At 44.3% G+C, this 14793-nt stretch overlaps 1 protein-coding gene across 1 annotated transcript in view; it reads left to right on the top strand.

The window, feature by feature from the left end:
* Positions 1–14793, top strand: part of itga1 (integrin, alpha 1) — a 181416-nt gene that overhangs the window by 40342 nt on the left and 126281 nt on the right. Inside the window, exons 4-5 of the mRNA XM_080185552.1 lie at positions 5353–5441; positions 12414–12528. Coding sequence (XP_080041678.1) covers positions 5353–5441; positions 12414–12528 — 204 coding nt within the window. The remainder of the gene's footprint in view (positions 1–5352; positions 5442–12413; positions 12529–14793) is intronic.

Consider the following 14793-nt stretch of genomic DNA (forward strand, 5'->3'; position numbering starts at 1 on the left):
GGAAATCACAGAAGACGTCGGGTGTACATCTGGCGGCCACATAAAAGGGATACATGGGAAGTTATCATGGAAAGGAATCAAGTGAATGAAGTTTACGACAGAAGATTTAAGTGAATCCATATTTAGAGCATACCTTCCAAAGCCAGAGCAATTACATGTAAACTCCATTGCACTGTTATTCTGATGAGTCATGTTACTCAGAATCCTCTTTGAGCACTGATGAATAAGGCCAGGAGCAAGATAAAGCCATAAATTTCTGTTTTTCACTGTGGTTTTCTAGCAAATAGAGGAACATGAAATGCTACCTTTATGATATGCATGCTATCAGAAACAGATGAAAGAAGATGTTTTTATGTGTTCATTGATGATGGTAAGGCATTTGATAAGGTGAATCTTGAAGAACTGAAAAGGATGTTAGAGTCTCTTTACCTTGGATGATAAAAAATCTTTATTGGGAACAAAATGCAGCTGTAAAAGTTGAGACCAATTTAAGTGATTTTGTGAACTGTAAGAGGGGGTCAGACAGGGCTGTGTTTTCTTAACTTAATCAATTTTTATTGTGAAAATATTCTCAGAGATTGAACGGGTGGCACAGTGGTTAGCCCAGTTGCCTCACAGCATTGAGGACTCTGGTTCAATTCCGGCCTTGGGTGACTGTGTGGAGTTTGCACATTCTCCCATGTACGCATGGGTTTCCTCCGAGTGCTCTGGTTTCCTCTAATAGTCCAAAAATGTATGGATTAGGTTGCTTGGCCATGCTAAATTTCCCCTTACTGTCAGGGGGATTAGGAGTATAAATACTGAGGTTATGGGGATAGGGTCTAGGTGAGATTGTTGTTGGTGCAGGCTCGATGAGACGAATGTCCTCCTGCTGCACTGTAAGGATTCTATGAAGACCTTTTTAGATTATTAGTTGGAGGCGACAAACTTGATCAGGTATGCCATTGACATTGCTCTCATTGCCGACTCTGTAGCATCATTATCAATCATTATGAAGTGCTTCAAAAGGTTAGTCATGGCATGAATCAATGCTGGCCCCTCAGATTGCCTGGATCTAACACACTTCACCTACTGCTGCAACAGGTCCACAACAAACCCATCTGCCTGACTCTGCACTCAACCCTGGAACACTACATAACAAAGACACCTACGTCAGATGCTTATTTATTGACTACAGGTCAGCCTTCAACACCATTATTCCTTCAAAACTCATCACCAAACTCCATGGCCTGGGGCTAGGCTCCTCCCTCTGTGACTGGATCCTGAACTTCCTCACCCACAAATTGCTATCAGCAAGGACAGGCAACAATACCACCTCCATGATCATTCTCAATACCGGTGCCCTCAGTCCCTTACTATACTCCTTAGACACTTGTGACCTGGGGCCAAATTCCCCTCCAATTCAATTTTCAAGTTTGTTGATGATACCACCATTGTGGGTCAGATTTCAAACAATGAGACAGAGTGCTGAAAAGAGATCAAGGATCTGGTGAGCTGGTGTGGCAATAATAATCTCTCCCTCAGTGTCAACAAAACAAAGGAGATAGTCATCGATTTCATGAACTGTAGTGAGGACTTGCCCATTCTACATCAATAGGGACAAAGGGGAAATAGTCGTGGACTTCAAGTTTCAAAGTGTCCAGATCACCAACAACCTGTCCTGGTCTCCCCATGCTGATGCTATAGTTAAGGAAGTCCACCAATGCCTCTACTTTCTCAGAAAGCTAAAGAAATTTGGCATGTTCGCTGCAACTCCAACCTTTACAGATGCACCTTATAAAGCATTTCTTCTGGTTGTATGACAGCTTGGTATGACTCCTGCTCTGTTTAAGATCACAAAAAGCTACAAAGGATCGTGAATGAAGCTCAATCCATCACGCCAATCAGCCTCCCATCCATTGACTCCGTCTACACTTCCCGCTACCTTAGAAAAGCAGCCAGCATAATCAAGGATCTCACACACGCTCTTCCAACTTCTTCCATTGGGAAAAGTACAGAGGTCGAAGGACACATACCAGTCAACTCTAGAATAGTGTTTTCCCTGCTGCCATCAGATTTTTGAATGGACCTACCTCGTATTAAGTTGATCTTTCTCTACACTGTAGCTATGGCTGCAACATTATAATCTGCACTCTCCCCTTCCCTTCTCTAAGAATGGTATGCTTTGTATGTATAGTGCGCAAGAAACAATACTTTTCACTGTATACTAATACATGTGCCAATAATTAATCAAATCAAAAGAATGAAAACCTCAAGAGATTTTGGATAGTGTACTGAATATAAGTGAGAAGAAAGCGTTGAGAATAAAGAGTGAGAAAACAAAATGCCTCATTGTCCATAAAAAGAAAATCATGCCAAAATGCAAGATCACAGTGAAGAATAAAAAGATCAAACATGTAGAAAAAATGTTGTTATTTGGGAAGTATGTTAACATTTCTCCAGACATGTTGTGGAGGCTCGAGCACCAGCAGTCAAACCCAAGAACATAAGCGTATGTGTTGCTAACTGATTTTGAAGAAGAGTTTAAGTCTATAAGAGGAATATTGCTTGAATTGGAACTAATAGAGATAGGTTCGCAGTTAAGAATGGTACCTTGTCATGTTTAAGTAATTCAGTTGCTCAATATTAAGCTATTTTATTTGTTACAGTTAAACTGTATTTTAAACTTTATTCATCCAATTTGCGAGGCTCCTTATAAAAAGGTCTTTATCTTACCATTGATGTTTCCCATCAGCATCAGATTTTCTTAATCATGATTTCTTGCTACATGTCCAGGAAATTCCAACATTTCCTGATCTTGGTCAGCAGATTTCTTTTAGTCTCAGATTTTGCTGACACCAATTCATAGTGTGACTTGTCCAGGTTATCTTTATTATTCGTTTCAAAAACCATAACTTTACAACTTCAATTTTCTCTGCTGTGCTTCACTAATTGTCCAACATTTGCTTCCATATAAGAAAATTCCAGCATTCGCAACTTGTTTCCATGGGTGATTTTGAGTCATCATAATATTTTTCAGTTTTTGAAATGCATCTTTGCCCATTCCAATACTTCGTCATATTTCTGTGTTGCTTCAGAAGTTAGGATAGAGCTGCTTTCTCAAACTGCTGCATCCATGTAGTTCCAAGTTAGGTGGCGTGTGGTGGTGGTGTTCTCATGTGCTAGTTTCTCTTGCTCCCCTGGATAAGAGATTGCGGATTTGAATGCTGCTGTCCAGAAGCCTGGAGGAGTTGTTGCAGTGCACCATCTTGTAAATGGTGTATATTGCAGCCAAGGGTGCATCATGGTGGTGGAGGTGAAAGTTTAAGATAGGGTCCTTTATCCTGTTGAGCTTCTTCAGTGTTGTTGGAGTTTGCAGTCATTCAAGCAAAGGGAGAATATTCCATCCCTCCCCCATTGTGCCTTGTAAATGATGCACAGGCTTTGCACTATTAGCAAGTGAGGTACTTAGCCCAGAATTGCCAGCCTCTGGCTTGCTCTTGCAACCCAGTTTAACAGTGTTTATTACCAGAATTTTACTGATTGTGCAGATGTCTCAAAATCAGCAGGAAATGTGTTTTGTTTTATTTGTTCATGGGACATGAGCATCACTGGCTGGCAGCATTTATTGCCCATCCATGGTTGCCCTTGAGAAGGGGGTGGTGAGCTGCTTTCTTGAATCGCTGCAGTCCATGTACTGTGTGTTGACCCACAATGCCAATAGGGAGGGAATTCCAGGATTTTGATCCGATGACTTCAAAGGAAAGGCAATATATTTCCAAGTCAGAACAGTGAGTGGCTTGGAGGGGAACTTGCAGGTGATGGTGTTCCCATGTATCTGCTGCCTTTGTCCTTCTAGATGGAAGTGGTCATGGGTTTGGAAGGTGCTGTCTCAGGATCTTTGGTGAATTGCTGCAGTGCATCTTGTAGATAGTGCACACTGACGTGACTGAGCATCGGTGGTGGAGGGAATGGATGTTTGTGAATGTGGTGCCAATCAAGTGGGCTGTATTATCCCGGATGGTGTCAAGCTTCTTGAGCATTGTTTAAGCTGCACCCATCCAGGCAAGTGGGGAGCATTCCATCACTCTCCTGACTTGTGCCTTACAGATGGTGGATAGACTTTGGGAATCAGGAGGAGTTATTTGCCACAATATTCCTAGCCTCTAACCTACTCTTAAAGTCACTGTGTTTATGTGGTGAGTCCACTTGAGTTTGTGGTCAACGATAACCCTAAGGATGTTTCCAGTGGGGTATTCAGTGATGGTAACACCATTGAATGTCAAGGACCGGTTGTTAGAATGTTTCTTATTGGTAATGGTCATCGCCTAGCATTTGTGTGGCATGCCACTTCTCAGCCCAAGCCTGGATATTGTCCAGATTTTGTTCCATTTGGACATGGACTGCTTCAGTATCTGAGGAGTCACAAATGGTGCTGAACAGTGTGCAATCATTGGTGACCATCTCCACTTCTGTCCTTATGATGGAGAGAAGGTCATTGATGAAGCAGCTGGAGATGGTTGAGCCGAGGACACTATACTGAGAGACTCCTGCAGAGATGTCCTGGAGCTGAGATGACTGACCCTCCACAACCACAACCATCTTCATCAGCACTAGGTATATGGGACTGGTGGGACATCCCACTGAATTTTTTGGAAACAGCCAATTAAGTGGCTGTCACCATGGATTTCACCCCAAGAGTTGCCATTCCAATCAGGGGCAGACTCAGAAACCTTTAGTTTGCAATAGGAGACAGAGATTGTTTATTTTTCCTGTTGAATTGTTGCCTCCTTTTTCAGGGAGCAATGTGGCCTGTAGACCCTGGCAATCGGATACCTCATAGCTGTTCTTTGGTATAGTTTTTACTGGGCCTGCAGCTTTGTCTCCAATTTGCCTCTTTTTGCATGCATTACTTCCAATCTGCAGCCACTATCCACAGAATTTTGGCATGCACTGATCATGGATGCAATGCTTGTGGTTTATCTTTCAAAATCTGTCCTCCTACACCAGAACTGCACACGAACGCAGAGGGAGTGAGGGACAGAGTTCAGCAATGTAATCACAGAATGGTCACTCAGACTGGGGGGCAGGGTGGATGAGAACTATGGACCTGTTCTCCAACATTATGCATGCTAATTCTGCATTGGAGACCATAAGAAAAAATGGTGATGGTGAGTGACTTCCTCAACTTTTTTCAGTTTTACTTCTGTTTGATAGTGTCTTCTCTTAGTTCCCTTTTGTTCTAGAGAGCCAAAACGTAGTATTGAAGCTTATAGTTTAGAACCAGCTGCGAAACTTCTGATAAGAGCTGAATAAAATTATAAAAGGCAAAGAGGTTCATACTCATACTATGTCCAATGCTACTTTTTGCAGAGTTTTTAACAATTCCTAACATCACTGAAGTAAAAGAAAATATGACCCTTGGAATGTCATTGGCACCAAATCCGAAAACAGGCTTTCTGGTAAGAAACACGTTTTTTTTATTTTTCATTTTATGAATACATAAAGAATTAAAGGCAGCTCAAATTTCAGTTTTCTTTTCTTTCTGTCAAATAAAAGAGATTAACTCCATGGGCTTGATTTTACCATTTTCATTCTAAGTGCTGAATCTGGACGCAATTCAGATCCGACTTGGAAATCTGCTTTCAGGCGCCTCCACATGTACTCAGCCTGAAAAAAAAACCGCGGGTCTGAATCGTGTTGTGGGCAAGGTTTAGCGCACCCAAAATGATCGGAGCTCTGAACTGCACAATTAGAAAAAAATTTGAAAAAGCGCACCTGTGTCAGATAGCTCCCAAGCCACAAAAAACGGACAAAGTGGCCTGGGAGCGAAAAATGGGAGTGATGGCCCTCACACACATCACCGTCCCCCTTATCCACCCACTCCCCCGCTACCCAGACCGATCACGACCTCTTGCCCCCTTCCCCACCACGGATCAGTTGCAGAGTGGCAGCGGACCCCCTGCCCCTCAACCAGAGATCTATCTGCCCCCACACCCCCTGCAGCAATGAGCGATCAGGCCTCCACCCCCCCCCCCGAGAACAATCTGGCCGCACTAGCCCTCCCCACACACACACACACACACACACCCCCCCCCCCCCCCCCCCCGAGAATGATCTGGCCTCCCTCCCCTCCCTGCAAAGAGCAATCTGGCCTCACGCCCCCTTGCCCCTCCACCAGAGAATGATCTGGTCTCACACCTCCCCCCACCCTTCAAGGAACATCTGACTCACCTCCTCCTCCCTCCTTTATCCTTTCACCAGAGAATGATCTGGCCCGCCTCCCGCACCCCCCCCCCCCCCCCCACCAACCAGACAACGATCAGACTCCCCCCTCCCCACCATTCAATGATTGGCCTCCCCCCCCCCCCCCCACCAAACCAGACAATAATTGGGCCTCCCTCACCTCCCCCTCCCCCCCCAGTGATATATCTGACCCGCCTCCTCCCACCGCACCCGCCCCCCCCACTCAACCAACCAGACAACGATCTGTCCTCAAATCTGGTAAAGGGGGAAATGCTGATAAAGTTGAGCAGGCAGTTCTTTAATTCAATTTAAATGCATATAAATCGCCGTTGTACCTGTTTCGGGTGCAAATCGGATCGCAGTCACTCCCAGGTCTCGGTAAAGTGGCCACCTGCCTGGACATGGGCTTGGATCGCGTAAATGGCCTCGCACCCGACGTTACCACATTTTTGTGCCCAAGAACGGGCATGACGCATTGGTAAAATAAGAACATAAGAAATAGGAGCAGGAGTAGGCCATCTAGCCCTTCGAGCCTGCCCCGCCATTCAACAAGATCATGGCTGATCTGTTGTGGCTCAGTTCCACTTTCCCGCCCTCTCCCCATAACCCTTAATCCCCTCTCTTATCAAAAACCCATCAACCCGCTTCTTGAAAATATTTAGCGAGGCAGCCTCCACCACTTCAACGGGCAGAGAATTCCAGAGATTCACCACCCTTTGAGTGAAGAAGTTCCTCCTCAACTCCGTTCTAAACCGCCTCCCCTTTATCTTGAGGCTGTGCCCCCTAGTCCTGCTGTCTTTTTTGAGCGGGAAGAGTCTCTCCACCTCTATCCTATCCATCCCATTCATCATCTTATACGTCTCAATGAGATCTCCCCTCATTCTTCTAAACTCTAACGAGTACAAGCCTAGTTTATTCAGCCTCTCCTCATAGCTCAACCCCCTCAACTCCGGTATCAGCCTAGTAAACCTCCTCTGCACTCCCTCCAGGGCCAAAATATCCTTGCGCAGGTGCGGCGCCCAAAACTGCACACAGTACTCCAGCTGCGGCCTCACCAATGCCCCATACAGCTGCAGCAAGACCTCCCTACTTTTATATTCAATCCCCCTCGCTATGAAGGCCAGCATCCCATTCGCCTTCCTGACCACCTGCTGCACCTGCAAGCTGGGTTTTTGCGACTCATGCACAAGGACCCCGAGGTCCCTCTGCACCGTCACATGCTGTCATTACCCACAAACACCTATAGCGATATCACAGCATAAGCCATGTGACTAATTACACAGTGATGCATTGCTTTACAATACATAGCATCCCTTTCCCTTTCCTTCAGTAGCACAATTACTCACGACAAGCCTCAATAATGTTATCAAGTATTATTATCGACATATGCATGATTAATATGAGATTCTATACGGTGGACATCGATTTCATTTCAGTAAGATACAACAGTCTGGATCTTTGACATCCTCAGCAGCCTATTGCTTACAAATATCAGATACTTCATGTTGAGAAGTTGCTTCGTTGTCAGCTTCCAGAGATGTTCTACTGCAGTAGAATCTGAACTTGGTTCTACAATAATCCTTGGTGCATGGATTTCACAACTTTGGATGGCTGGCATGAGCCTTTCTGAAACTGATTTGATTTATTATTTTCACGTGTATTAGTATACAGTGAAAAGTATTGTTTGTTGCATGCTGTACAGAAGAGCAGATGTTCATAAAGAAGATAAGGAGAGGGTGCAGATTGTAATGTTAGAGTCCTGGCTAAGATGTCTAAAGAAGGATCAACTTAATATAAGGTAGGTCCATTCAAAAGTCTAATGGCAGCAAGGAAGAAGCTATTCTTGATTTGGTTGGTACCTGACTTCAGACTTTTATATCTTTTTCCCGGAAGACGGAAGAAGGTGAAAGAGAGTATGTCCAGAGCGCGTAGGATCCTTGATTATGCTGGCTGCTTTTCCAAGGCAGCAGGAAGTGTAGACAGAGTCAATGGATGGGAGGCTGATTTGTATGATGAACTGGGCTTTGTCCATGATCCTTTGTAGTTTAACATAGAACATAGAACATTACAGCGCAGAACAGGCCCTTCGGCCCACGATGTTGCGCCGACCAGCTTTCAAAAAAAAAACAACAACACTAACCCACTAATCTAAACCAATCCCATTTCGTCCATAAACCTATCCACAGATCTCTTAAACGCCCCCAAACTAGGCGCATTTACAACTGTAGCTGGCAGGGCATTCCAGTCCCTCACCACCCTCTGGGTAAAGAACCTACCCCTGACATCAGTCCTATAACTACCCCCCCTTAATTTAAAGTCGTGCCCCCTCGTGCTAGCTTTCTCCATCCTAGGAAAAAGGCTATCACTATCTACCCTGTCTAAACCTCTAATCATCTTATATGTTTCAATAAGGTCCCCTCTTAGCCGCCTTCTTTCCAGCGAAAACAACCCCAAATCTCTCTGTCTCTCCTCATAGGATCTCCCCTCCATACCAGGCAACATCCTGGTAAACCTCCTCTGCACCCTCTCCAAAGCCTCTACATCCTTCCTGTAATGTGGGGACCAGAACTGCACACAATACTCCAAGTGCGGCCGCACCAGAGTTGTGTACAGTTGCATCATGATGCTGCGACTCCTAAATTCAATCCTAATTTTTTGCGGTCTTGCTCAGAGCCATGCTAAGGTGTGACACATCCACAAAAGATGAGTTAGAGTCATAGACATTTACAGCATGGAAACAAACCCTTTGGCACAACTTGTCCATGCCACCCCTTTTTTTTTTTAATCCCTAAGCTAGTCTCAGTTACCCACATTAGGCCCATATGCCTCAATAGCCATCTTACCCATGTAACTGTCTAAACGCTCTTTAAAGGACAAAATGGTACCCGCCCCTATTGCTACCTCAGTCACGAAAGCTGACAGCCAGCTATCCAGTGACAAAGGCCCAGGGCAGATGCCATGCCCGCAGAGATCTGCAAAGCTGCTGGTCCTGTACTTATTGAGAAGCTCACCAAGTTGTTCCAGTCCTTTTGGAAGTAAGGATCCATTCCTTAGGAAGTTAAAGATGCTTCCATTATACACCTCTACAAGAGGAAGGGCAATTGGTAAGTATGCGACAACCACTGAGGAACCTCGCTGCTCGCCATCACAGGGAAAACCCTCACAAGAGTCCTACTAAATTGTCTGATCATTCATCTGGAGCTGGGCTTGTTTCCAGAGTCATAGTGTGGCTTCCGCAAAGGTCGCAGGACTATTTACATGATTTTTGCTGCGCACCAACATCAGGAGAAGTGTCGGGAGCAGAATTGTGAGCTCTACACAACCTTTATTGACCTCGCGAAAGCCTTCGAAACTGTAAGCCGACAAGGCCTGTGGAGGATCATTGTCAAAGTTCGGCTGCCCCCCCAAATTCATTCAGATGGTATGCCAGTTCCATGATGGCATGATGGCCAGAGTACTGGATGGCGGAGAATCCTCTGAGGCATTCCCAGTCAGCAATGGCGTCAAACAGGGCTGTGTGCTCGCACCCACACTGTTCAGCATGATGTTTACTGCCATGCTGAATGATGCCTTCCAGGACAGTGTCGCTGGAATCAGCCTCAAGTGCAGAGTGGATAGGAAGCTCTTCAACCTGAGGAGACTTCAAGCTATGACCGAAGTGAAGGAGACTGTTCTGAGAGACTTCTTCTTTGCCAATGACTGCTCCTTGTATCCTGGCTCAGACCCAGAGATGCAAGTCAGTATGGACAAATTTTCCACAGCTTGTGACAACTTTGGACTCACCATCAACATTAAAAAGAACGAAGTCCTGCACCAGCCTGCTCCTCATGCACCATACACAGAACCCGTAACCACAATCAAAGGGCAGAAACTGCAGGCAGTGGACCAGTTCACTTATCTTGGCAGCACCCTCTCCCAAGCAGTGACTATTGATACAGAAGTTAACTGCAGAATAGCAAAGGCATGTTCTGCTTTCGGTAGACTGCACTCCACTGTATAGGAACATCGAGGAATCAGCCCAGCAACAAAACTGAAGGTCTACAGCGCCACGATACTCACTACCCTCCTGTGTGCCTGTGAAACATGGATTGTGTATCGAAGGCATGCAAGACAGTTCAATCTTTTCCACATGACTTGTCTTCACAGAATATTACACATCCGTTGGCAAGACAAAGTACCAGACACTGAAGTTCTCCCTAGAGCAAGTCTACCATCAGTCCATACATTACTGATGAGAGCGCAGACCCAGTGGGCAGGTCATGTCATCCGTATGTCAGACGAGCGCATACCCAAGCAGCTCCTTTTTGGGGAACTCTCTGCTGGAAGACACTCACATGGCGGGCAGAGGAAACGTTACAAAGGCACACTCAAGGCCTCCCTGAAGTCAATTGATATAGACTCGACCACCTGGGAAATGCTGGCACAAAACCACCCTACCTGGCGCTGCTCATCCTGGAGGGCTGTCAAGCTTACAAAGCAAGGTGTATTGCCAAAGCACAATTTAAGCATGAGCTGCGCAAGTCCAGAGCTACCAGCACAACAACTACTGTGCCTACACAAGTCTGTCTATTATGTGCCAGGACATTCCATGCCCGAATTGGCCTGATCAGTCATCTTCGGACACACCACATCCAACCTCAAAATGACTAATGGTGTCAAGGCCCTCATCGACGATGATGGACGAACAACAACTAACCTCTGGCAGCTTGTTCCAGACACTCACCACCCTCTGTATGAAAAAATTGCCTCTCTGGACCCTTTTGTATCTCTCCCCTCTCATCTTTAATCTATACCCTCTAGTTTTAGTCTCTGCTACCTTTGGGAAAAGATAGTGACTCTCTAACTGATCTGTGCCCCTCATTATTTTACAGACCTCTGTAAGATCACCCCGAAGCCTACTATGCTCCAGAGAAAAAGGTTCCAATTTATCCGGCCTTTCCTTATCACTCAAATGATCAAGTCCCGGAAGCATCCTCATGAATCTTCTCTGCACTCTTTATAGTTTAATAATATGTTTTCTATAATGTGACCAGAAATGTACACATTATTCCAAGTGTGGTCTTACCAATGTCTTGTACAACTTCAACAAGACGTCCCAACTCCTGTATTCAATGTTCTGACCAATGAAGCCAAGCATGCCCAATGCCTTCTACCCACCTGTGCCTCAAGGAGGTACTTTCAAGGAGCTATGAACATGTACCCCTAGATTTCTTTGTTCCATAACTCTCCCTCATGGCCTACCTTTAACTGGGTAAGCCCTGCCCTGGTTCAATCAACCAAAATGCATTAACTCACATTTATCTAAATTAAACTCCGTCTGCCATTTGTCAGTCCACTGGCCCAATTGATCAAGATCCTGTTGCAATCCAAGATAACCTTCTTCGCTGTCTACTATGCCACCAATCTTGGTGTCATTTTCTTAGATTGTTTGTGGAGGATATCCTTGTCCATTGTGTGACCTAAATAGCTGAGCGATGATTTGAAAAATTCATATTTTTTGTTCTTCACGTGGAGGTACAAGTAAATGGGTAAGGTGCCCACTTGGGCTCCTGTCCTTGGCCCTATTGAAGCCCTTAATTGCCCAATTAATGACATTAAAGACTCCAGTTTGTCTCCACTGCCATAAAAATGATAGGCAATGAAAAGGTTGACAAGATTGGGGAGTCCATTTTTTCCCCATCTGAGGTGTGGATGTGGAAGGAATTGGAGATACATTCTTTTGGGGATGCCCTCTGCAGATTTATGGCACCTCCTCCCTCCTCCAAGACAGCACGCATTCCTACCTCCAATCCCCATCCCAAACTCCAGAAAGAATTCCCTCCCATCGCTTTTTAAAGCATCTCATAATCCCAGACTCACCTCACTCTGGAACGCGTGCTGCCTTCTTTGTGGAAGCAACCATTACTGACTTCCGGCAATGGCAGGATTGCAAGGGCTGGAAGTTCAGGAGCTTGGGATTTCCTTTCACTGAGGAAAGCAGTCCCACTCTTATAAGGGGAATTTTCTGCTCCCTTTTCTGGTTGTGGTGGTGGTGGTGTGGTGGGAGGGGTGGGGGGGGGGGGGGGGGGGGGCAGTGTTCAGGGGTCAGGGAGGGATTGGGAGTTGGCAATCCTGCAAGAAGGAAATGATTAAAGACTGTTTTACTGATCTCGAAAATATATTTATCCCTCATTCTTTCATTCTTTCAGACATGTGGGCCACTTTACTCTTACAAATGTGGAGGTCTATATTATGCAGCTGGAGCCTGTTTGAATGTCAGCTCCACTTTTGAAGTTGTAAACACCATTGCACCTACAGTGAAAGGTATGCCTCACAGGAACTTGATTCTGTATGCTTTAATTCATGATTCTTAATGCGTGATTCCTTATGCTTTATGCGGCACGGTGGCACAGTGTTTAGCACTGCTGCCTCACAGCACCAGGGGCCCAGTTTGATTTCCGGCTTGGGTCACTGTCTGTGCAGAGTCTATATATTCTCCTCGTGTTTGTGTGGGTTTCCTCTGGGTCCTCCAGTTTCCTCCACAATCCAAAAGACGTGCTGGTTAGGTACATTTGGCCATGCTACATTCTCCCTCTGTGTACCCAGACCAGCACCAAATTGCGGCAACTAGGGGATTTTCACAGTAATTTTCATTGCAGTGTTTATGGAAGCGTCACACTAATAAATAAACTTTAAACAAAAAAACGTAATGACATACACATACAGAAATTGATAAAGTGAACATCTGTATTCAACAGAAATTCCAATTTAGGGAAAAAGGCTTCCACATTCAGAAACAAAGCCAACCCACAGAAGATTTGATTATTTTTCACTAAGCATTTCCCAAAAAGGATCTTGCTGAAAACAACAAGCAGTGACATTAAAAGAATACTTTGATCAGAAGACAAGGATTTAGTTGCCAGGATTGGTAATAGCTACCACAAAACATTCTATATATGTAGATGTGTTTTTTCAAAAGTATTAACCCTTTGACTTGGCTTTGTGATGATTCTTTAATTAAGGAATGAAAACCAAACCAGTAAAATTGAAAATGTGCCAAGTAGCATCAGTCTAGGATTTTCAAATTGACTGGTTAGCACAATATTGCACAATATGCTCTCTCTATAGGAATTTGTCTTCACGGAATAATCTGATTAAAAAAATTCGTCAATGATGCAGAAGTAAACTGCCACTCAGATCCAAATAAAAGCAGAAAATGCTGGAAATACTCAGCAGGTAAGGCTGCATCAGTGGAGAGAGAAACCAAGTTAACCTTTCAGATTGATAGCTTTTCTTCAGACCTTGACAAAATTAAAAATGTAAGCTTTTAAGCATGTGAAAGGGGGAAGGATGGCAAATGAACAGAAGAGGAGGTGGCCAATAAGGCAGAAGATGGGAGCCATTCAGCAGAATTTTCCAGCCATTCATGTCCCATTACTGATGTAAGCGAGAACAGAGAATTTGGCCCTCAGCCAAATCTCCGTTCACTATAGCAGTTCCAGAGAAACTGACTGGCGTGAATGGCTGGAAAATTTTGGTCATTAAGCACCGGAACTAAGGTGAGTAGTAATGGGATGAGTGAGGAAACAAAAGATAGGACCAGACTTTGCAAATCTGTTTCTTTCTCCAAAGATGCTGTCTGACTGACTGAGTATTTGCCACATTTCTATTTTTATTTTAGCTTCCCAGCATCCACAGTGTTTTGCTTCTGTAGCAGGCTCCAACCTATTCAGTACACCAATTTTTCATACATTTCATTGCAAACTTCAAATATTTTCTTTTACTAAGTTTTTAATGTTTCACTTGTAACAAATTGCAGTTCAAAGAAAAATTTTGATCATCAATGTAAGGAATTAATTTTAACACAAAGTTTCATTTTCTTGACCTGTTTCTTTCAAGTAGAGTACCTACTGTTACAATGGATTTACCTTGCATCAGCTTGGTAAAACTACTGAGCTAATGATACCAATGAAGTAATAAGAATCTAATAGAAATCCTGCCATGTGCCACTTAATCATTCTAGGCTTGCCACTGTTAATAAGTGTTTAAAATCATATTTAATGGACTTGGCTGTGACTTCAAAGGAGCAAAGCTCTACCTGCATGTTTACAGAATATTTGGGGTGGTACTATACAAATTAAATTCAAAAACAAATTCAACCTTGCGTCCAATTTTAGTAACAATGGCAATGCTTTAAGCAGTCAATCTATTTTCTCTACCTGAAAGTTAATGACAAACAAGTCAACTTTAGCTTTCCCTGTCCAGTTTGAACAAGGGCACTTGAGAGGTTGATAGACTCTCTACCCCACACGTTCTCAATCAATTATACACTCCCCCCATCCCCAGCTTCTGAACCCACTCCAAGGATTGGCGGGTGGGGAGGCAGTATTAAATTCTAGCCCATGAGTGCCTAAAGTTAAAGTTAAGAAAAATTATTTATTAGTCACAAATAGGCTTATGTTAACATTGCAGTGAAATGGCTGTGAAAATCCTTTAGTCGGCATATTCTGGTGCCTGTTCAGACACGCTGAGGGAGAATTTAGCACGACCAATGCATCTAACCTGTACATCTTTGGACTTTGTGAGGAA

Source organism: Carcharhinus amblyrhynchos, chromosome 1, assembly GCF_965287045.1.
Source record: "Carcharhinus amblyrhynchos chromosome 1, sCarAmb.v2.hapA, whole genome shotgun sequence".
In the NCBI taxonomy this organism is placed as follows: domain Eukaryota; kingdom Metazoa; phylum Chordata; class Chondrichthyes; order Carcharhiniformes; family Carcharhinidae; genus Carcharhinus; species Carcharhinus amblyrhynchos.